The 23,628-nt window shown below is 46.7% G+C and overlaps 2 protein-coding genes and 1 long non-coding RNA gene across 5 annotated transcripts in view; 1 reads left to right on the forward strand and 2 right to left on the reverse strand.

Annotated features, from left to right (window-relative positions):
• Nucleotides 1–2,129: 2,129 nt before the first annotated feature.
• On the reverse strand, nucleotides 2,130–5,538 carry PPIA (peptidylprolyl isomerase A). Its single transcript, XM_077306446.1, has 5 exons — nucleotides 5,311–5,538; nucleotides 3,361–3,391; nucleotides 3,164–3,252; nucleotides 2,714–2,886; nucleotides 2,130–2,465 (listed from the first exon to the last, which is right to left on the reverse strand). The coding sequence occupies exons 1-5, from the start codon at nucleotides 5,377–5,379 to the stop codon at nucleotides 2,330–2,332; spliced, it is 498 nt and encodes a 165-aa protein (XP_077162561.1). The 5' UTR covers nucleotides 5,380–5,538; the 3' UTR covers nucleotides 2,130–2,329.
• A 7,104-nt stretch (nucleotides 5,539–12,642) lies between these two features.
• On the forward strand, nucleotides 12,643–17,606 carry LOC143821935 (uncharacterized). The gene is made up of 3 exons (XR_013225982.1): nucleotides 12,643–13,931; nucleotides 14,049–15,983; nucleotides 16,469–17,606. It is a non-coding gene; the product is annotated as an uncharacterized LOC143821935 (long non-coding RNA).
• A 1,483-nt stretch (nucleotides 17,607–19,089) lies between these two features.
• The window catches only part of ZMIZ2 (zinc finger MIZ-type containing 2), a 101,603-nt gene continuing 97,064 nt past the window's right edge, over nucleotides 19,090–23,628 (reverse strand). For all 3 annotated transcript variants that reach the window (XM_077306445.1, XM_077306443.1, XM_077306444.1), the window contains 2 exons: nucleotides 22,499–22,753; nucleotides 19,090–20,933 (listed from right to left, as the gene is read on the reverse strand). In XM_077306445.1, the coding sequence (XP_077162560.1) occupies nucleotides 20,826–20,933; nucleotides 22,499–22,753 (363 nt within the window). In that variant the 3' untranslated portion in view covers nucleotides 19,090–20,825. The remainder of the gene's footprint in view (nucleotides 20,934–22,498; nucleotides 22,754–23,628) is intronic.

The raw sequence follows: 23,628 nt of genomic DNA on the forward strand, positions 1-23,628 counted from the left end.
GTGGGTGAATATTGGGGGATGGTGATCATGAGTTAGCCCAACCATTTCTCTCCAGTGTATTTTGCTGGATTGGTACTTTAACAGTATCTCTTCTTTTCCCAAAATGTTGCACCTCATGCTCGGTACTTTCAGCCAGAGTGCTATTCTTAAAATACAAAAAGGGGGAAGAATTCAGGAAATGATGACTTTGAGGCCATCCATAGCACAACAGAGGCTACTTAATACCACTGAATTTTATCCAGTGCCTGCTACTCTTGTCAGCTTTTCTGGCTTCCTGGTGCTACAGATGCTAAGGATTCATCTCTAAAATGTTCTAGGGCAGTGCATGCCAAATAGTTCATTAAGCTAAATGCTCCGGCTTTTAAACAGGCTGCCCAAATGAAGCCCTACTTCTAATGGAATTAGCTGCAGTTTCCTTAGGATGCTTTGGAGCAAGAGCAACTTGGTAGATAAACCTAGCTCTCAGCACAGCAGGATCAGTGGATGACGTAATACACAGCAGTGGCTCCTTTCTGCTGTGTCCTCCCTCCCATCTCAATTTCAGCCAGCAGACAGGATAGGAATCTCCCTGTTGTATAACGCCTGCAGCACCACCTAGCTGTCTTGGCTACTGGGGAGGGGGGGAGCTGCAAATATGTTGACTGGTTCACATTTACTCTGCACCTTTTTGTGGTCAGATGAGTTAGATCAAACGGTATAAACATGGGAAAGATTTCAGTTTTCCTGCATTAGAAGTGAGGCTTGTTGCACACACAAATCCTACCATTTATAAACTAGGAAGCAAACTGTCAGGTCAATAGGGAGGTCAAGTCAACCAGGTGATTCCCAACCAGATTGCAGAGACATGACAATATAGCAACTGGGCAGGACAACTCTTGGATTATAAATGAGCCATCCTGTAATGGAAAGTACCAAAAAGCAACCACCCAATTACTGCCCAGGTGTTATAACTAAAATTTGTGAAGGCATGATGGGCCTCTGAAGCAATAAAAATACCATCTGCCCAAAAATATCCTACAAGTTTTTGACAGGCAAGAAGTCCATCTCCATGGAAAGCAAGTAATCCAATCCTGATTTATGCTCACAGCTGATGCCTAAAATGTATGCAGCATATTCATGCATTTGAAATACTGTCATTAAGCCAGATGGGTCCCAATTTTAGGTTTTCTAAGAAGTTCCAATTGCTATCCTCACCCCAAATATTGCAGGCATTAATTATGATTTCCTGCTTGTGATGCTAATTAACTGAATCAGAAGAGCCTAGTATAACCTAGTATTGTTTGCACCATATTCTTTCAAGTAGCAGGGGGAAATTCCCTTTCAGGTATACACATAAAGCACTTAAACACATGAGGAGTCAAGTAAAGGACAAGGTGAGTTTAAGTCCATTATAACCCTAAAAGATGCCCTTTTTGGGGAGACTACAAGGCATACACAATTGAATTTGCTCATTTAAGACACACCAAGTCCTGCAGCACAGATCAGGCCAGACATAGTTGTCCTTGTTGAAAGCATGCGCATTTTAATATACAGAACACTACATCGATTAGGATGTAGACAAACATTGAAGCTACTGGAAATGAATATGCTAAATCACTTCCCAGGTGGGCTTCCTTGGCAGAAAGAGCCCATTCACTTCTAATGCCTTGTGGGATACTATTATTCAGAACTGTATGGAAGCAGTTATCTGCTAGTTAGCAACACCTTTTCCTGTGAAAAGCAGGATCAAGACCAGAGAGCTGAACAAGTGGAACCTGCCTTACCCTTGCTGCGTTCAGCTATCAAGTTGGGTGGAGTAACAGATTTTAATTGACAGTTATGTAGACATGGCTAAACCTTTACAGTGCTAATACACCATTTTGAAATTTTGTGTTGAAATGAGAGTCTAGCAGGCCAAGTTTCTTGTAACCCTCTCCCCCAAGTCAAACTACTTGGTTCCACAGATAACTTTTGTTTCTTCTGTTAAACAAATAAATACTCTTTAACAGATGTTATCAACACTTTTACTCTGATATACAGAAAAGTCCTCATTCAACGCCTGGTTTTGAGAACTGGAAGTGCCAGGGGCAGAAGCTAATCCATCAAATTACCCTAAAGCTTGGCCCAGGGCAGAACACACCAAACTAACATGTGGTTTAACTTGTTTTATTCATTTTGCAAACAAACTTGTCTTCAGTCCAGCTGGACTTGTGAGGGAGCAGAAATTGAAACCCAATAAAAAAGCAGCAGTAAATCAGGAACACAAGGGTCACAGGGGACTAAAGCACTCCAGGTGGTGTGCTAACCCCAGCTACAGAAGGAATGGTTGATTGGTTAAGACAAAGGAATTTTATGACAGCTGCCCACAGTCAGCGATGGTGATCCTCTCGCTTGTCTTGCCGTTCCTGGACCCATAGCGCTCCATTGCTTCCACAATCTTCATCCCATCTTTCACCTGGCCAAAGACCACATGTTTCCCATCCAGCCTAAAAAGAAGACACAGCTCAAGCCAATGCTTGAATCTCTAATGCATTATTGTTACCACCCCCCTCCCAACCATTTCAAAGCACCTCTTCCTTACAAGCTACTATTTGGAGAACACTCAGAGAAGGTTCCAGAACAGATACAGAAAGTAACAAGATACTAGGAAGCGATAGTTACAGCTCCACTTTGATTAATGCCTTAATGCATACACAGGGCATTCTACGGAGTCACTGGTCCACCAATTACTCACCAATCAGTCTTGGCAGTGCAGATGAAGAACTGAGATCCATTTGTATTGGGGCCAGCATTTGCCATAGACAAGATGCCAGGGCCTGTGTGCTTAAGGAGGAAGTTCTCATCAGCAAACTTCTCACCGTAAATTGATTTGCCACCTGTTCCGTTATGGCGAGTGAAGTCACCACCCTGTAGAAAGGCAGAGCAGTATTTAGCTGCAGTATGATATGATGTTTTAATGTTCGCCATCTTGGGACTTTGTGTCGGGTGGAATGGCAGCATAAAAGTGCTTTAAAAAAGGGCCCACGTTTTATGGGATCTTAGGGAAGATGAGCCACTGTATTAGGACACTGACGGCTATTTAACACAGTCACAACAACAGAATGTTAACACTACAGATGTAAGGTTTTTTACACAACAAAACTGCAACATCGACTTATAAAAACCACATAGAATGGCTACATACCTGGCACATAAACCCTGGAATGATTCTGTGGAAGCAGGACCCCTTGTAGCCAAACCCTTTCTCTCCAGTGCTCAAGGCACGGAAGTTCTCTGAAATAAGAGAAAAGCACTTGAGTATGCTTTCATGTGTGTTTTAAGTATTTGAAAATATAATGTAACCAGGCAAGCAGCAATTAAGTTATTGACAAGTCTACAAACCTGCTGTCTTTGGAACCTTATCTGCAAATAACTGTTGGGGAAGAAAAAAAAGGAGCCATTAGTGAACTTTGCATTTAGCTAAGATAGGCACACTCATTTCTATATTGTGGCCTGCAAGAGAGACAGCAATTCCACTCTCACTTCTTCTAGTAGCTAGACTTAATAACTTAATCTCACTGGTTTTTAACCATTAGAACTAGATAATGTAGGATAACAAAAGGTCATTTGTCCCCCAAAATATGACACATAGTTATAATTAATCAAGATTGGGATTACATCTACCTGCCACATGAATACCAACTGGATTATGGAAGAAAGTGTTGCCAGCGTTAATTTAAATGCAATTTCAAACAGTGCATATAGTCAGTCATGTCCGCAGATGAGCAAGAACCATGCAACAACAGAAGCAAATTTATGCATCTAAAAAGCTCTAATAATTCTGATGGTCAAGCCATCAATGAATTCAAGCTACAGGATTCTAGCCCAGCATGCTTGCGGGTCAGTGAAGAGCCCTAGAGGGAGCTCCAACAAAAAGCACAGAACTTGACTAAGGCATACTCTGGCTAAAAAACAGTGACTTGCCATCTATGAAGAAACCAAGAAGGCTAGCTAATCTGGGAAGGAAGCCATTTGTTCTGCAGATTGAGACTCATCATTTCAACTACTATCCTATCAAGTTTATTGCTTATGGCTTTTGTCACAGGAGGGATTATCTGCCTACCCCTCCTTCAAATTAACAGCTTTTTAGTTTCAAGATATGCAGCAGTCACAGCTACCTTCAAGTTACTTGCTGTCGACTTATTAGGAAACACACTTCATGTTCGATAAATTTTAGGCCTGCTCATAAAGTCAACAGTGTATATAAGTTTGACAATCAGTGTGCTCCTCAATTCCAATTTCCCTGGCCTCTGGAGGCCATACAATCTTAACTTTACAACAACAAAACCCATGCTGCTACACAACAGCTTGGGGTTCCCTGAAATTCTGTACTCCTAAGGGATCTAGATCTGACCATGAAATTAAAAAGCGGGGCGCATTAGCCCTTACAGGGCAAGATGAAGCGGCCTCGGCCACTCAGGCCTGCAAAAAGGCACGCACCCAAGCAGCAATCGCCATTCGGACACGCGCAGATGGCAGCCGCGCCCGTTAACCAGTCTCTTCCCCCGCCCTCCGCGCACGCACCCGAATCCTGGCCGAGCGCAAGCAGAAGGGCGGTGCAAAGCGCGGAACAGGAGCGGAAGCTGCACCCTCGGCAGCAGGCGGCCACTTGGGAGCGGGGGGGGGGGCTCGCTACCAGGAAGAGAGCACAAGCCGAAGAGCTTGGTGGGGGCAAGTTGGCGGAGCAGTTGGGTCAATTGCCTGTTCTGCACACGAGAACGAGCGAGGCGCTGGGCCTTTGCGAGCAACGCGTGGCCGGAGGGGAACCACTCGCCCCCCGGGATTCCCTCCTCGGTCCCGGCGCTTCGCCTGGCGGAGGCACGCGCGCCCCTCCCTTCCCCGGATTGCGGCACGAGGAGGAGGAGGGAGGGGCGCGCGCAGCTGCTCCCCCTCCTTTCGGGGGGGGGGGTGAAGGAGGAATTGACGCCGGATGCGGCGGGGTGGCCTGGAAGGAGCTGAGCTTTATTCGAGGGAGAAGCCCCCGGCCGGGGAAACAAAGGTGGCGGAGGAAGCCGCGAGAGGGAGGCCACGTGGAGGCGCCGCCCGACCGCCCCCCCCGCCAGGGCCGCGCGCCCCTCCCCCCTCCGCCGCAAAGAGGCGGCCTCCGCCCCTCCCCCATTTCAGCGCTTCCGCCCCCTCCCCCAGAGCCCCTCGCCGCTCTCTCCCTCTGTCTCTCTCTGGCGTCCCAAAATGGCCCCGGCGCTGCCTGCCTGCCGGCCTCCCTCCCTGCCGCCCCACCAAGAAATGGCGCCCGCCGCCTCAGGCTGCCTGGCCGCCAACCGTCTCTTATACCTCGAACGTGACGCGCCCCAGAGGCTTGCCGTCGGCGCATACGTCGAAGTAGACGATCGGATTGGCCATGGCGGGAATGAATCGAGTGAGGAGGGGGGAAAAATAATAAAAGCAGAGGTGGCGTTAGCACCAGCAGCTACGGCTCTACAGGGGCGAGCGCGGCGCAGCAGAAAGAAAAGCGGGCGGCCGCGACCTTTATATAGCCGGCGTGGCGGCCGTTCCCTCCTCCCCGCCTCGACCTTCCCTCACGCGACTTTGCGCCAATCACGGCTCGAGAGAGGGGCCGAGTGAAGCGTCCCGCCAGCCAATCGGCACTCGCAGTTAGGGTCGAGGGCGGTGCTTCAGCGTCCCGCGCCTTTCGGTGAGGGCGGTGTCTCGGTGAGAGGCGGGAACCCAGTAAGGTATGTGCTGTGGCGCATGCGCTATGCTGCACTGGGCGGGTGTCTGGGGAAATGGGGAGCTGGGTGGGGGAGGGGAGTGGGGGGTCACAGATGGGGCGGGGGGGGGGGTTAAGGGGTGCGTCCCGTCGCGATTTTATCCTGGCCATGTTTACACTGCAGTTAAATATAACTTCCGAGGCGTTTGACTGTGCCCAGGAAGGGTGCATAGGATTGCAACCTCTATGGAAAAAATGGCCTGGGGCAAAGGGGAAGACGGGCGTGAAACAAACCCGAGATTTGAGCTCCTAAAACGGGAACAGCGATGTGTCTGGACGGGATGCTGGGCAATCCTCTTCAGCGTCACTTCCGTGTAAACGCCCTGCTTTCTCAAACAAATTGAAGTGGAAAACCAGTTGAAATCAAAGGGTTTAGATTGCAATGATTCTGTATTGTATTGTGCTGCTTGATGATATTTTGTCAAGTTTAGGGAGGGAGGCACTATGTGCTAGCTTGTCCCTTCACCCCCTGGGGGTGGAATCAATCCCTTAATTGGGATTCAGGCAGTTTTGGAGGTCTGCACCCATGGGCTATTCTTAAAAAATATAAATCACAAGTACATGAGTTGCACATTCATAACCCTGTACACAGTAATAGCGCTGCCTGGTGCTGTCTCTCTTCTCTCCCCAAAATAGGCACGGGTTCTTCCTGCGGTATTTTTGGCATGAAGTCATAAATTTCTCGCACATTTTTTTATTCCAGTCTCAGATGGACTTGCTCCTCAAGGAGCTCCATTAGTTTTGGTAAGGAAACCACTGCAAAGAACAGCAGCCTGGTTCCCCTCAAGAGAGTGGGAGACAAAATGGATATCCCTGTTTCAGCCCTTTACCTGAAATCATTTTTCAGTGTCAGGCATCTTTGGGGAGTTTCACATGTCCCCTTGCATGTGACACCTGTGTGAGAGTCAGTGTGAGAAGCAACACCTGTGTTAATAAGTTGGCACTTTTATTGTCTTGGTGAATGTGGCGCTTGAGGCAAATGTGACAAGGCTCTTTCCATCCCTTTGCCTCGGAACTCTGTGTTATGCATTATCAAATTATGGCAACCCTATTAATTATCTCCAGAACATCTATCATTATTTGAGAGAGAAGATGGGGAAAGGAAAAAAAAACTTTGCAAACTAGGTAGGTGCAATTCTCACGCTTGTCCTTTTATCCCTGTGATGGGGACCCTGTGGCCAGCTACTTCCACAATCCATTGTGAGGGGACAGAAGATCTGCTAATTCCTTTAATTTAGGATGTCGGTCAGGACAATCCCACAAAAAATAAAGTGTTGGGGAAAGGATACATTGTTTAAAGGCAAATCCTCAGCTATACAGGAGACTACCAGTTGGTCAAAATGTATTCGTCCAGCAACAAATTGTGACGTTTCATAGGAATTCCCCAACCCAGAGAAGTAGCTTATAGGGGAAGTGTTTGGAAACCCACCTTTAAAAATGCAACATGTACACAGTAGTGGTAGTACAAATGGTTTATTTTGTGAAAAGCTTCTGAACTCCTGCAGTCACTGAAGCTGTGACATCAAGATGCACTTGAACCTATAACAATCTAAACCAGGAATTCTTAATTTTTTGCAAAGTGAATCAGCTCTAGGCAGTAGTCCTAAGTAGACTTGGTAGGAAGCATGTCACCTTGAACTCAATGGGATTTATTCCCGAGCATACATTAAGAGTGTACTGCATACCATGAATATGGTTGTATCCTGGAGCAAATGTTCATATCTCCTTTAAAGAAACTCACTGCGCATTTTGAGAATCATGGTTGAAGACAAGAGAACTGCTCTATGAGGAGGGAAAAAACCCACCCTGATAATCATTCCACTAGAACTTTCCCAACAGCCTGAATGGCCAATCTCCCTATAGGACAAGGGATACAAATAGGAAACCAGTTTTGGAGTTTGATGCCACCCTCCTGATCAAAGTACCAACAAAGCATTATGGGTGTCCATACAAAAGATGGTACCTGTTTTCATTTGTTGTAGAGCTCTGCACAAATTCTTTAGGAAAATAGTTGAATCCTATTAATTGCAATAGAAAAGATCCCTTGGATTCCAGAGAAGATGTCGTTATTTATGTAATCCTGGGGCATCTGAGTGGCCATAGGCATCTTAGGCAACGTATCACAATGGAACATCCCACCCCACCTTCTTGGTAGATCCTGGAACCCTGGGATCTCATAGCCACTCATCTCACTCAGTTGGTAGGGATCCAGCGAGACCTTGTTCCACCTGCATATATTCGCACAAATGTCCAAGCAAACCTCTCTGCACTGAGAAGGAATCCTCCAAGCTTGCACCTTTCTCTGTATCAACTGAGCTCCTGTCCCTCAGTTACCAGGTTGTTGCTCACTTCCTCATGTCCAGGCTTTGGTCAATTCCTAAGGAGTTCTGTCTTCTTGCCCAAGCTTTTCATGTGCTTCTGTCCTGACAAGCTGCTTCTTGAAGCATTTACCTGTACTCCCAGGATGCACTGGGAAGAGAAACAGCCCCAAGTCCCTTGCCTCTGGAGAAGATTGGAGCAATGGCAGCTCCAGTATTATCCTAAACATGTTTGGGGGTTATGCCCAGGACCAGAACGACAAGGCCTTTAATTGCATTATTGACTCTGAAGCCAATAATGAAGGGCTGCAGACAGCACCTTTTGTCTTGCTCTTCCCTTTGACTTTGTTGCTGTTTAGTTGCTGCTCCAGCAGTTTGAACATCTTGGGGTTTTGATCTCTCTCCCCACACACGGCCGCCTTGCTGAATAAGGGATTTTTCCAGCATGCACTGCAGTTATATGTAGGTGACCTGGTGCTTTGCAGGGAAGGAGGTGATGGCTGCTTTGGCCAAGGTGATAGCAAGAGCTCAAGTCCCACTTCTGTATGTTGAGCAGGAATGGTAATTAGTCATGGCAGATTCTCTACTCTGGAAGCAGAATTTGTGTAGCTGAACAGATGCAGCCCTTTGCAAAAGACAACACTGTCTTCAGAGAAGCCCCATCTTCCCCGATATCAAATTCTCGTGGGCCAGTTGAAGCGCTTTTGAGTCTCCTTCCTTCTGTTGGTGTGTACATATGCAAAACAGAAAATTATTTTTAAATGTGTTCAAATTTAGTTTCTAATTTGATTGATGGGGAGGCACATATGTCTGATTTTTGGCCTATGGTTCCTTAGCATGCAACATTTAAATGTTTAAGAGCATTGTTCCATTTTGGATCTGGTGCCCTAAGGCTGGGGGTAGTCAACCTGTGGTCCTCCAGATGTTTGTAGACTACAATTCCCATGAGCCCCTGCCAGTATTTGCAACAACAACTTCTCTTTCTGGCCTCATGCTTTTATGTTCCTTGTTGGATTGGATTGAAAAAAACACAGGTTGGATGTGAGTGAGAATTGCCTCCATGATATGCATTTAGGAGCTTGTCTGAGGAACTGGCTGGTAGGGGGCAGGGAACCAACTTCCCATCCCTTTCCAAATGCAGGTTTGCAGCTTTCCTAACATCTCCCTGTTCTGCTGAGTCCTCTTCCTTCTCTCCTATCCACATCATGGGCCCCACCCCTAAATTTGGAGGATTTAGTTTAGGTAGATGTGAGTATCTCCGGAACCCCATAGCAAGTGATAGGAAGGAAAGAAGATAACAGAAACACACAAAAACATACCTCTGCTACAGATCAGACTAAAAATAGGCCCCACATCCAGTGGGCCTAAACACTGAAATGAATAAAAGCAATAGGCTTCCCATCTCTTTCTGTTGTTACTTGTGGTCCACACTTACTTGGGAGTAAGCTCCACCATACAATAACAGCATAGGCTCTCAGCCTTCATCTGAAAGCTATTGCACAAATTTCTTTGGGGCATTTGAAATTGCTGATGGATTATCCTAAGTAACTAGATCAGCTTCAATTAGAATTATAGTTAACTCATGTGGTCATTGCCACTGATGAGCTAAGTATAATTCCTACAGTGGGCAGTACCCTTCCAGCAGTTGTCCACCAAGCTAGTGGGATCGCCGACATAGATTCATTTTACGTTAGTTACGTGATGGAAATGTATAGATCTTCCGGGTCATGAACATGTTGCTGATATTTTACTCCACCATTTAGGCTGGTCCCCCAGTGTTGTGAAACACAGGACGACTATATTTTAAACAGTTTAAGGCGTCCTCAATCTTTTTATCACCGGGGTCCTCAATTTTACTGAGGCCCGGGGGGGGGGTAGTCTTTTGCCAAGGGATGTTGTCACCGCCTGAGCCTCTGTTCCACTTGCTTTCCTGCTGCCCACTGGGGGGCACTACCAGCAGCAGCTGCACAGTGCCACGCCAAGAGGGAGCCCCAGCCATGGCAGCCGCTGGAGAGCACCAAAGGTGAGCCGGTGGCAGAGTGGCAGGGCAGCCCCCAAGGCAGCAGCCAGGGAGGAGGACGAGGAGCCGTGGCCTGGTACCGACTGATCCACGGACCGGTGCCGGTCCCCGGACCAGGGGTTGGGAACCACAGGTTTAAGGCATGCACTTTTATGCATTCTAATTTAGGATTAAACCCTACCGAAAACAATAGATCTGATACATGGGATCAAGCTATATGTGCAGCATCCTTGTTGCAAGTGGCTGAAAATATTGTTTTAGGATGACGCTTGCTCCCGAGCTCATTGACCTAGTACAATCAAGCTCCTTTGAGTTGCCTTTTTGTCGGCTTCTTTGAGTCAGACCCTGCATTTAGGGAACATACAAGGGACCTGCCCACACCATGTGATGCCTAATTTAGCTTTGGAAGGGAAGAATCTTGCCATTCATCAGTTCATCAGTTCTCGCCTTATCTAGCCTTCCTCCAACGAGTTCAGGACAGCTCTTGCAGGGTTGCCCCATTTTTATGTCTCTGTGAAGAAACAAAATCTACTGGATGTTCCGGCAATTAAAATGCAGTGTGAATATCAGCTAATTATCATGTGACACACACACAAAGCGCAGGCATCTCTTTGATGCCGTATACTGAGCCAGACTGTTAAGGTCGGCATGCTGCGTTCTGATTGGCAGTGGCTCTGCAGGGTCTTGAGTGAAAGTCTTTTGCATCATCCATTCCATGATCCTTTTAACTGAAGAGGCAGGGGGTTGAAATCTGCAGTCTCTTTAAGTACTCTGTCCTGGAGCCATAGCCTCTACCTTGTTGATAAGCAGTCCTTAATTCAGATGGGATCTTTCTTATCCCAGCCAAGAATGGATATTTATAATGTTGTAACACTGTGGGACAAAAATGGCACAGGAGCAATTGCAAATAGTTAAAAGTGTTGGCCTAGGATCCAGGAAACTCAGGTTTGAATCCCCAGTCTGCCCTCAAAACATGCTGGCCTAGCCTAACTTTGGGGGATATTATTAATGAATTAATGAATGCGTACTTAAATTCCACCGATTGAAGGCAATGCAGCCTTTAAGGTGAGTGGCCGATCATACTTGTGTGGGCCATGTTTTCTATGAAAGCCTATTGCATGGCCTCTGCATACATCGCAGAAGCACCTGGGTGGCAAAAGTCAAGCTTTGAGATTGTATTGCAATCTGCCAGTGGGTTGGATATCAATGGTCTATCACCAGCGGTAAGGGAGTTATCCTGTGCCAGGTAAGCACACCAGTATCATTCCTACAGTGGCATGGCATCAACCATTTTATTTATTTAGAAAATTGCGTGTGCCACCTCTTTAGGTCTGCTGGTGATGGCCTAGAACTGAAACAATTCTCTCTAGGAATTGTGGAAAACTGCACTTTTACCAGGGCAGTCCTCTTTTAAGTAGTTTAAGCTGAGTGTGTGTGACTGATCCAAGGTCACCTTGCAGGTTTTCTTGGCAGATTGGAGATTTATCATGAAATCACAGAATCCTAGAGTTGGAAGGGGCCGTACAGGCCATCTAGTCCAACCCCGTGCTCAATGCAGGATCACCCTAAAGCATCCATGATAAATATCTGTCCAGCTGCTGCTTAAGACTGTCAGTGAGGGGGAGCTCCCCAACTCCTAAAACAGCCTATTGCCCTACTGAAGTACTCTATGAATCCCCCCCCCCCCAATATCTAGCCAGTACCGTTCTACACGTAGTTTAAACCCCTTTGAACTGGGGTCTCGCAGCTGTAGTCTGATATCATGTCATAACACTGGCTCTCCTTCCAATCCTTGTTCGGAGATGAACTCACTTGGTGCCTCAGCTAAATCAGTTCCCCAACTGCATGGAAAGAGTCATAACAGTCGCTTATATGGAAGAGGTAAAGATGAGGTACTTTCAATTTCTTTTGTACTTTTCTGAACTGTTTCCTTTCCCTGTTCTTAACTATTCGTTTCATAGATTCATCTGCCTTAGGTAGGCACATGGTAAGATTCTGGACACAATTTACAAGATACAATTTACAAGTATGTGCATAATGTTGGTCTGGCAAACAACCTGGAGAATGTGTACTTTTTATGGCAAGGGGAAACAAACGGCCCCCCAGATAAAAAGCCATGGATTTAATCTGCCCCTGGGAGAAATGGAACAGATATTAGGACAGTTGAGCCAGAAAGGAAGGGGTAATGAATTCACAACCATCACTGGTTGGGAGCACTAGTAGGGACTGGGGTGCTCTTTGCACCATAAAATGCTGTGAAAATCTTGGCAGAAATCACAGGGCCTTACCTTCGTGGCTGACTTTCCCCTCCTAAATCGCCTTGTGAAGTTATGGCAGCCTTCTGGTTTTTACCAATGCTGTTAGCAGTAAGGCCGTGTCTTTGGGGGGAAGGGAAGAGCAGTGTTTAATATTGCATTGCCTTGGAGATCATCGCAGGAAAGATTAACAAAAAATGAAGTAACTCAAAAGAGGTTCGGAAGACGTCCCCCTGGGGATCCTCAGCCGTGGTACCACCGTGCAAGCAGTAACAGCATTAAGTCTGCCACAAATGCTGGTGGAGAGGAGCACGCAGGGGGCTGGCCAAGCCTTGGGGAGCCCCATATCTAATTAACCAAAGTGGTGGATGTGAAAAATGCTAAAAGCCTTTCTCAGCAGTGCAGGGTCCTCTGGGCTGAACGGGAGAAGCTACCAGGCAGTGCTGCTCTCTCAGCTGCAGCTATCCTTAAGTAACATTTTTAGACGAGGTAGGTGCAGTGGGAGGTGGGTGGGAAGACTGCAGCAGAGACTGAACAAAGAATAAGGATGCAAGATGAACTCTGTTTTTTTTTTTTTCCTGGTGGAAGGAGCTGGCCCTCGGAAAGACCGGAGACGGAATTGGCAACCTTTGAGGCTGAGATCTGACACGAAGCGCACACAACGTCCCACAATTCCTGTGCTGTCATTTTACAGACACATAAAGCTGCGTCATTCTGATTCACTCCATCTAGCTCAAGTCCGATGTCCTCTAGCCAGCAATGGCTCTCAGGGGTTTCAATTTAGCAGAGAAAGGCCTTTCCAGTTTACTCGCTGAGATCCTGCACTTGGCCAGGGATTGCGCCTGGGGCTTTCTGGGTGCAAAATAATTGCTCCACTGCAAAGCCATGGCCCACCCCCAATTTAACTTCGGGGACAAGCTTGTAGATAATTTTGGGGCTGCTTGAGCAACTTTACTTATTCAGCATGTCAGATGTGATGCAAAGTGCCAACAAGTTGCAGCCAACGTCATGACAGCCCCACAGGACAGGGGTAGTCAAACTGCGGCGTTCGGTGGCAGGGGCTCATGGGAATTGTAGTCCATGGACATCTGGAGGGCCACAGTTTGACTACCCCTGCCATAAGGTTTTCAATGCAAGAGACATCCACAGATGGACTGCCACTGCCTACATCTGTGGAGGGACCCTGGGCTTCTATCCAAGCACAAACCAGGGCTGACCCTGCTCAGGGAGTATATAACACCCTCCTATGTAGGCACCACATCGAACAGCTTTTTAAATTAACATTGCTCAAAGCTTTTGGAAATAATTGTTATTTGCAGCATTAGTCATAATTGTCAAGAGTCCCTGGAAGGAAAAGCAGGGCAATATTTTAAAAACAAACTTTTCTAGTTAATTCATACCCCTTCCTCTGGTAGCATTCGAGATACGCAAATGTGAACGGGGCTTTAGCTGGCAGAGAAAAGCCGATGGTCAAGTTAAGGATTATAATGTGGTACTTCAGTCAGCAGAGGCCTTGTCCCCCCCAGTGGCCATTTACCCATATAATATCAAGTGAGCAGGTCTTTTTGTCTGTTGGGTGCTATAGAGCATGGGTAGTCAACCTGTGGTCCTCCAGATCTTCATGGACTACAATTCCCATGAGCCCCTCCCAGCGTTTGCTGGCAGGGGCTCATGGAAATTGCAGTCCATGAACATCTGGAGGACCACAGGTTGACTACCCCTGCTATAGAGCATGGGCATGCTGAAAGTTATGATGGCCTTCTATGACAGCATATTTTCTTTGCGAGAGGAAGATCCCAAGGTAACTTGTTCGCATAAGCAATTCTTCAGAACCTGGATTAAGTCGGCCTTTCTCAACTTTTTTACCACTGAGAAACCTCTGAAACATTCTTCAGGCTTTGAGAAACCCAGAAGAGGCGTGATCCTACAGAATATGGTTGGGAAGCATAGCTGTGTACGTGCCCACTTGGAGGCCCTCCCCTTCCCACCCCCTTCCAGGCTTGTCAATGGCCATTATTTTGGGGGGACAACAACAGGCCAACATGATCATAAGTGGTCATATCACCCGCTATACATTTAACAAATTTAAAAAATAAATTAAAAATTAATGAACTCTCACCTATTTGGGAAACCCTTCCAGGGCCAGTTTCCTGAAACCCTGCTCAAGAAAGCCTAGATTGAGTTTTCAAAGGAGCGAGACACAAGCCCTGACCCTGCAAATGAGCTGTCCAAGGGAGGCCTAGTCCCTTTCTCTCTGAGTGAGCCATTCTTGGGTCATGGATTTAGCATCACTGCAATACACCCTAAGCAAACAACATAATCATTTATTAATCAAAGTGAATGAAACACCCTACAGAGGCTGCACCTGCCAAGCTGTTCTGAAAAATGCTGGCGTGATTGAAACTCATCCTGCACATGCCGTGCAACAGGATGGCAAAGTCCTCAGCGGGTCGGAGTGGGATATACTGTTTCAGCTGGCAAATGGAAGATAATTAAACGCTTCCCCCCAACCAAAAAAAAAAAAAAAACCCTGCCAAACAACAACAAAGTACCAAAGCAAGAAAAAGTTCTAGGCCAGCCTTTTTTCGAGCAACTGGGCATCCTTACCTCAAAGGTGGGGGTCAGGCCAGACACAGCGTTCCAGAAAGGTATGCTTTTGTATGCCTTCCTCATGTAAAGAAGCGCTACAGCTGTGAGCATCTCCTGCAATGTGGCTTTTTTGGGAGAGAGGCAGAATAATCCCCTGAGATTAGACCCAGTGGAAGTGAGAAGGGCATCTGGCCCCCACCTGTTCTCTCGAATCTTCTCCCCTCCCCAAGCAGCAGCAGCAGTCCTGTACCTGTCACTTGAAGCTGTGACCATCTGTTTTGGGAGGGGGGGGTTCTTATTGCAGCCAGGCGTGTAAAGCAGCCCTGGTATGCAGTGTGCAAGTTTCTGATTTAATCCACCCAGCAGCTGCCAAGGTTTTTTGATGCTACTGACTAGTAGACAAGCTCTGTCTCCTGTCACTGCCTGGCTTGGGATGGGGCTGTGAGTGAGAATGTGAACACTGCTCCCTCTGCAACAGATAAATTAAGTCCTTGAAGGGTTTTTACGCCCTGCTTTTGACTACCCAAAGGGGTCTCAAAGTGGTTTACAGTCACCTTCCCTTCTTCTCCCCACAACAGACACCCTGTGAGGGACAGGACTGCGGCTGTATGACCTGATGGAAGAGACCCAAGGCACAGAAATGTAGCATGTGGCAGTAGGTGAACATGGTGATTTCTTCCAAATCAAAAGGCACTGAATTCTTTGTTAAGTGCAGGCAAAACTGAGCAGAGAAAGCAGGAAATAAGCAACAAAGCTGCTCCTTTACCAAGAATGTAAAATAACAGGAAGGCAAGGCCTAACTCTTATTCTAGGTACCTTGCCCTCATCTGGAATAGCTACCCAAGTCGTGCTCTTTTCTAGCCTGGCAAGCCTGGGAAATTCCATCTGTCATTTGAAGGACACAGAACCAAATTGCATAGAAGGAGGGGGGGAATTTTCGATCACTCTCTATTGGTAGCTGATAGGAATTCTCCATTGTTCGTAGGAAGCTGCTGGATGCTGAGACCACAAGAAAACAATCCCTTGCTCAGTGAGCTAGTGGCTCATGCCCTGAGGTGTGTGCATGTGGGGAGCAGGGGGGGGGCGTTATGTGAATGACCCAGATCTGCTTTCCCGGGAGAGAGGGAGGAAAGAGCCAGAACAGCCATGAAAGGTGGGGGTGAGCAAGATGACGCAAGGGCTGTGCTAAGTTTTCCAGTTGAGAAAGATGGCTGTAACCAATATCATGAGTATTGCATCCGCTTTGTAGAGATGGCGGGAAATCAGCTCTTCTCTGGGACTGATGTACAACCTGGGCAAATAGAAGAAGAGTCGGGTTTTAATTAAATTCTTCTTAAAGGTGCTACATACACTTTGGCACCATCTAATCCAGGGGTTGTGGCCCTCCGTGGACTACAATTCCCATGAGCCCCTGCCAGCGAATGCTGGCAGGAGCTCATGGGAATTGTAGTCCATGGACATCTGGAGGGCCGCAGTTTGATTACCCCTGATCTATTCTATTGTGGATGAATGGCAACCTGTTTTTTTTTTTTTAACATAGTGTGACATCCTTGACATAGAATTCATCATGCAGTCACTGGAGGTCCCTGTAGGACCTGGTGAATGTCAGCAATTAACACAAGTGCCCAGAATTAAGAAATGGAGACACTTCATCTTAAAAAAGGAGACTGATATGTGAACAACTGACGGACATCTGGTAAGCCATTTAACGAGATGCGGAAAAGACTCTCTTGGTGATCACTGATCTTTACATAGACGCAGTTCTGAGCTGATTCATCAACTAACTGGTTCTTGAGCTTTCTTTACTCACACGTAGGCTGTATGTCAAACAAGTGCTGGAAAATGTGTGTGTGGGGGAGGAATGGTATATGGCAGGGACAATGAGGGACAGATCATGAGATTAAAGAGCAGAATGTCTGGAATATTCAACACCCCTTGATTTTTAGACTAATGCTTCTCTGAAGCAGAACTTGCTAGTCCTTGTTTACTGGAGGAGTCAGCTTTGATCCACTGTGGGAATTTCTGTCCTTCTCTAGGCAGTTTGTGCTTTTATCTATTGGCATTAATTTCCAGCATCACACTAGAGCAGTGGTTAGCGCCCCCTGGAAATTAATTTTTTAAAAATTTTAATAGCAATTAAACAGAAAGAGGTCATTCCATCACCACCCCCTGGATCACTGCAGCACCCACCAGGGGGCGGTAGCGCCCACTTTAGGAATCACTGCACTAGAGTAGCGATCCCCAACCTGTGTGCCATGGACCACATGTGGTCCTTCAACTAATTGGAGGTGGACCCCGAAGGACGCCTTCTCTCCTCCCCCCCCCCCGGCCCTTTACAACACACTTTGGGTGTCATTGTCTCCCATCAATCCCAGATGGGACTATCTCGTTGCAGAGAAACAAGCTCAGGGTTCCCATTGATTTGTCATTGTCATGAGTTAAAATTTCCATGAAAATAAAATGTTCCTTATGTTCATTGTTGTGGCGTGTCTGTATCTTATTTTGAAGGGATGTTTAAACATTACCATAGCGATCAGAGAGCGTTAGGGCAGGGGTTGAGAGTAGAGGAGTAAGCTACCCCCCCCCCACTGGACCTCAGTAAAAGGCGTTGAGTGGTCCCCGGTGATAAAAAGGTTGGGGACCACTGCACTAGAGAGAGGGTTCGCTCAGCCGTCGGCTCATTTCCAGGGCAGCTGTACTTACCTTTTTTCAAATTTGGTACGTTTGTATGTCTTCTTTCCCTGAACAATCCAGAACTTTAAATAAAAAACAAAACATTGGCACACCAAAACGTTTCCAGGATGCAAAATAAGTGGGCCAGATAAGGCCATGCTTATTCCATGCTTCTAGATGCCTGTTAATTTGTCATTTCTCCCCTTATTTGTGAAAGATTTCAACGATCACTATGTGGCCATTTAAATTCTTAGTGATACCATCATCTTCTCCAAAGAACTTTATTTGAGCTTAAAGTTTTCTCTGCAGGCAGGCATGTTGTTCTTGGTTAGGAAAACTGCCTCATGACATTTGCTTCCCTTTGCTCTGCTAGACACAAGGCATTTGTATTAAATGCCTGTCACATCTGGGATCCCTCTTTGGATTCCTGTTGTTTCCCTACCTGTTTGAGCAGAAAGGATTTCCTTTGGTGCCTCGTTGTCTCCTCAGAATCGCCTTGCTCAAATCCCCCCCCCCCTTTTGCAGGTCTTTTCAAGTCTCCCTTCCTGCTTGATGCACTAGCAAATTTCCACCTTTCCTCACTCCTGCATTGTATTCTCAGATCTTTCTTGGTCCTCTGCATTTCCTTTTAGACAGTCACAATGGCGTATGAATTTCTCAAGTTAGTTGCTTTGTAGTCAACTTTCAGTTACATCCTATTTCTTTTAAGCTAGAGACAGATCGGGAGAAATTCTCTTCCTGCCTTTTCTCCTGGGATCTCCAAACTGTCGGCCAAGATGTTTTGATAGGAGTCGGCTTGACTGTTACCCAGAGGCACTTCAAGTTGACAGCAGAATCTGATGGGGTTTTCTGCAGTGGTTCACATTTCAACCTCATGTAGTGGCAAGATGGGAGTGGACAGTTCTGATCACTGAGCATGGTCTTTTCTCATTTTTCACCCCAGGCAGTATTTAAAGAGGATACTAAGACACCTTTGACTAAGAGATGGAGCCTAATCCTGATCAGGGACTTAATCCAGTAGGTTTGTATATTGGGGATGGCCAGGATAATGTAGCCACAACATAAAGAAGCTAGGATTTAAAATGTTTCTATGGTGAGAGTGAGGGCAAGGGACACCAGGAAGGGGAAAATCCCTTATCCAAGGATTTTCCTCCTACTCTCTTCACTGCCAGATTTTACCACTGCAATACCACGTTCAGTGCTGTTTTCTGCTTGGCTCCTTTCAAGAAGAAGCAGGCCGCTGTCTTCACAATGTTTCCAGTGACTCCTTGGTGCACATAATCTTTGGTGCAACATAATCTTTGATTATTTAAGATTTTGCCCTTCAGGATTTCCTGGAAAACGAACCTGCGCATTCCTTCAAGTAGAAAGGAAAAGTGTGCCCCGGGATTCCCTTCCCCTGCAAATTCCAAAAGTGCTTAAGGACCCTGCTCGTGAGTCCCTTGAAACTGCAAGCACTGCTGCTTTAAAACGGACAGTAGACAGGTATTTGGTGAGCCCCACCAAAAAGAATCCTTTAATATATATAGCAATAATGAAACAGGATACACAAAACTCAACAGAGCTGTCAGCATGGGACGCAGGGACTCCCCGGCTCAGGAAACCTGGCCACAAGCCGGTCTGGTTCTTTGCAGTCAGGTAACCTTTGGGATCTTTTTTGTCACCATCCCAAACGCAACCTCCACTCAAGTAGGTTCCCGAGCGGGATGGAGGGGAATGAATGGCAGGCTCACGTGGGCACACGCATTCATTCGCACGGATGCACGCACACACATTGTTTTGGACTGACTCGTTGCGCTTATTTCTGGGGCTCAGGATTAAAATGAGTTAATGCTCAGCATCCAGATCCTACTTTGGTGGGACGCACAATGTCAAATGCAAGGGACTGGCCCTGGCTATGGCTAAATGCATCAAGTCTCTGGATGGCGCACGCAGCCCCATGTGGAATGGTCTATATTACAATCTAGGAAGCTTATGCACATTTATACAGAGGACTCTTGCCCCAAGGCTGGGAAGCCCTAGAGACTGTACAACAGAGTGATGCGGCTTGCTTTTAAATATTTTCCCCCTCCCTTCCCTCCCCTCTCTTTCCTTCCACCCTCGCTTTTGTTTCCTTTAGTGTTTCTACATTATTTACATTGTTGTGCTTGTAGACCATCCATCGGCAGATGGAGACAGTCTGTCGGTTGTGTCCAGGGAACCGCCTGTTCTTCCAGCCAGAGATAGGTTGCTGTGCTGCTGTAGTCCAGTGGGAAGCAATGGAAAAGTTTCCCAGCTCGTGTGGCTCTTTGATGGGAACCAACCCTTTGGAGCAGGGAATGTGGACAGGTTTTGGATCAGGATTCTGGCTCGTTTGGACACATCCAGGACACTGGGTGCTGCCAAAACAACCTCAGCTGCTATGTCCACCTCAAAACTGTGGCGTTGGGCTAGGCAGAGCTGGTTCCTGGGGGGACTCCTGGTCCAAAGACATGCAAGAGCAAAGCAAGCAAGCTCTGTTGACTTCACCCAGGCACTGCAGATCTCTGCCCTTCCGGGCAGCTGGTAGCTGAAGAGCATGTGGAAATGGATCAACAAAGAGGGGGAACCTGTTCCACTGTACAGCTTCACGTGTTTAGGCAGATCTGATCTTCCCAAGACTAAGATCAAGCAAAATGCATAGGAAGAAGATGAGAGCCATCAGTCCTACCAACATTTGAAGGAACTGTTCAGCTTTGTTCCTTCCTTCCTCCCTTCTCTGGCTGCAGGTTTACAGGATATCATGTGAGTAGGTCAGCAGGGACAATACAGCTGCCATGTGACTTGACCAGTTCTTTTAACCGGGTCTGAGCCTCTTGATAAAACCAAATTCTTCATGAGCAATCCCCACCACCAGCACCACTATTTCTCCTGGGCCAGAAGGCATCATCCCCAAACAGCTAGAGCAAGTTGCCCCAGCGTCCACAGGACCACCTTCTCTAGGGTAGAGGCAATTCTGACAAAATGGGATTATAAAATGCCTGCCCAAAGTCCCTGGGCTGCCTTATCACGGTTCTGATTTGCTGGTAGGACCCCGGGGGAGAGGGCCACTGCCACTGTACAAGGCAAGATCTCTCTCGTGAGGAGAGCCTGGGAAGTTATGGGATGGATTGTGTGAGCTTGTGGGGGTCTGTGTGAGAGAGAGATGTGCAGGTGTGTGTACATGGGGCGTGGAGCTTGGTGATCGTGTTCCACGAGCGGTGTCTTCAGTTGTTCTCAAACAAAGAAAGCAGGTCATCGTTGCTGTTGTTGGGGAGATCGGGAGGTCCCAAGTAGGAGAGCAGCTCATCTGGATTCGTCAGTTCAGGAAGAAGCTGAGTACAACACACAAAGGACGGGGTTACCGTTAAAGCTTTGAGCCGCGGAGCACCACAAAACACGTTTGGAAGACTAACTTTGGGATGAAACCTTTTGGAACTGGGAGTGTGGACTCTAAGCATCTTACAGCAGGCAGAGAAATTTTGGTAACTGCTCACGGAAGAGCCACCCCATCTCGTACCTAGCAGCCAAGCCACAGCCCCCCTGACCTGGCTGATCAGTATAATCTGAACAGAAAACACTCCCCCTTCCTGATAGAAGTGTCATGACTCGGAGCAGTACTCTATTCCCCCTCCCTGATTTTTACAAACTCTGCTTTTAGAGGAGAACCACGTGTGCTCCAGGGATCCCAATGTCCAGTCACATTGCCGATTCTGCCATTGCTCAAGTGCAGAGAAACCACTCAGGTTTGGCAGGGGGAATTCATTTCACCAGTACAGAGATCCACCCAAGCTAGCGGACTCAATATGCAGATGACACCCGAGCTCTCTTGCTTTCGTCTAACTCTGGGAAGGCAGCAGAACTTCTGAAATGGATCGACAATGGAGTGCTGAAACCAGTTCTCTTGAATTAGCAAGCTGCCTATGCTGCTGGCCAACTATACTCTCGCTGGCTCTAGTGGTGATTTTTATTCCATTCTGAGCCACTGCATCCCATTTATCACTTTTGATCTTTGATTTCCCAGCTGGCTGTCAATGTGATATGCTGTTAATTTTATGCAGAGTATGTTGCATGTTTTATAACAACTGTGTATTTACACAGTTTTAAATTGATTCTGCACTCAGATCCCTGAGATCCCTATTAGGGTAGATGCGACAGAAATGTTTCAATTAAATACAATAAATGGGCAGCCATGGAGGGGTAGATTCTAGTGGGTATGGATATGGAAAAAGAGAAGAGGTGGCTTCCAATTCCCTGTGTGTCTAGGGAATACTACCTAATCTTAGTCACAGTATAGGGCAGGAAAGAGCCACGTATACCACAGCAGAGAGACCAAAAAAGGTCACTCTTGTAGCTGACTAATTCTCAGAACTCTCAGAATTCCTGAAGCATTGTCCTAAAAGGCCAGAAGCTTGCTAGAAGAAGAGTGCAACATGATGGGAATTAGCTCTTTGATGGGGCAGCATCTCAACTTGGCTCTCTTAGATGCACCAGGATAGCTGAGGCATCAGTTTAGAGGGACCACTGAACCCCAGGAGATCACCCGTCCTGTTTGCCAAGCGATGGGAGCAACCAAGAAGACTGCTTTGCAAGGGCTTCCTTACCCAAAGTCCCATCCTGTCTGTCTTCTGGGCAAAAATAAACCTTTATTGGATAATGTCTGGCTGGACCTCTACTCCATGGTTTACACAAACTGCCAGCTTAGCAGTGATTTAAAAGACAATTAGCCAATTCCACCATTACTTCAGTCCTGGCTTGTCAGAAATTCATTACTTGACATTGTTCCAGAATTAGGCCTTTTAAATCTCTATAGTATTGTCAGAATGGCTTTATTGCCCTTTGTAAGGCTTATAGGAAAAAGAGAGGAGTTAGCTTGAAGAAGGAGACTCATGCTACTTACATCAAGGGAAGGCTCTGATCCTTCCGTGGCTCCGGGTATCCCTGGCTGTCCCACCATCCCAGGACCAGGATTGAAGGAGAGATCCCCTCCATGTGCCTGACCTCCAGACCCTGACTGTCCAATGGGCTGTCGTGACTGTGGTGGGGGAGGGTTCCGATGATGCAGCTGCTGTCCTGGTTGGCTGGTGAGGTTGGGGTTGTTTAGCCCCTGCTGCACAGGGTTGTGGGAAGGATCCATCCTGCTAGATGGAGGCATCTAATGGCAAAGAAGAACAAAACAGTCGGGCACAATACTGTGGGAGCAGGCTGTTTTCAGAGCATTTCTAGGTAGCATATCCACTCCCATATCTTTATGGTTCCCGACTCCTTAAACACATTAAGCTCCAAACACACCGAAAAACTCTCAACTTCTCTCCAAAATGATAGAACAGGTAAGATCTATCTATTATGATGAATTCCTGTTTCAGGGTTGTGGCTCCAAGAAAGACATATGCATATATCCACTCCATTACAGGAAGTTGCATATTCTGTCCCTGCACTCAGAAAACACACATTTCCCTTTTTCATGTGAGTCTGGGAAGTAAGGAGAGAAAGCATAACATGTACACAGAGTATTCCAGGGATGAATGGTATCTCTGTCATGCAAATTGGCACAATGTCATCTTTTTACTCATCCAGAACTTGTTCCCGTTTCATCAGCCATCAAAAAGCTTTGGCATAATTTTAGTTGCTCAACTCCTGGTTGCAGCCAGGCAAAACACCTGTTCTTACAGAAGGCCCAGAGAGAGGATTTACAAGCACAGATTTCAAAATAAGGACTATTGAAATTTCAGGGCGTTTTTAAGCTTGATGTTTTTCTGCTTTACAAATCCCATACAGGTGGCCTTTTATCTGACATGGAATGAGAACGATGTTCAAAAAGAGACAGAAAATGTTATTGTTCTTCCACATTTCTATAGCATGACATCAGATTCATATTGAAGTTGTCAGGAGAAAAGAGCATCAGTTGAAATCATTTGGTTGTATGTCTTTGTCAGACACATGCAACCCAGGGTTGTGCATAGAGACCTTAAGTTTGGGCTGTCTCTAAAATGATAAAGGGATTCAATAACTGAATTTGCTTATATCCAT

Source organism: Paroedura picta, chromosome 12, assembly GCF_049243985.1.
Source record: "Paroedura picta isolate Pp20150507F chromosome 12, Ppicta_v3.0, whole genome shotgun sequence".
Lineage (NCBI taxonomy): Eukaryota > Metazoa > Chordata > Lepidosauria > Squamata > Gekkonidae > Paroedura > Paroedura picta.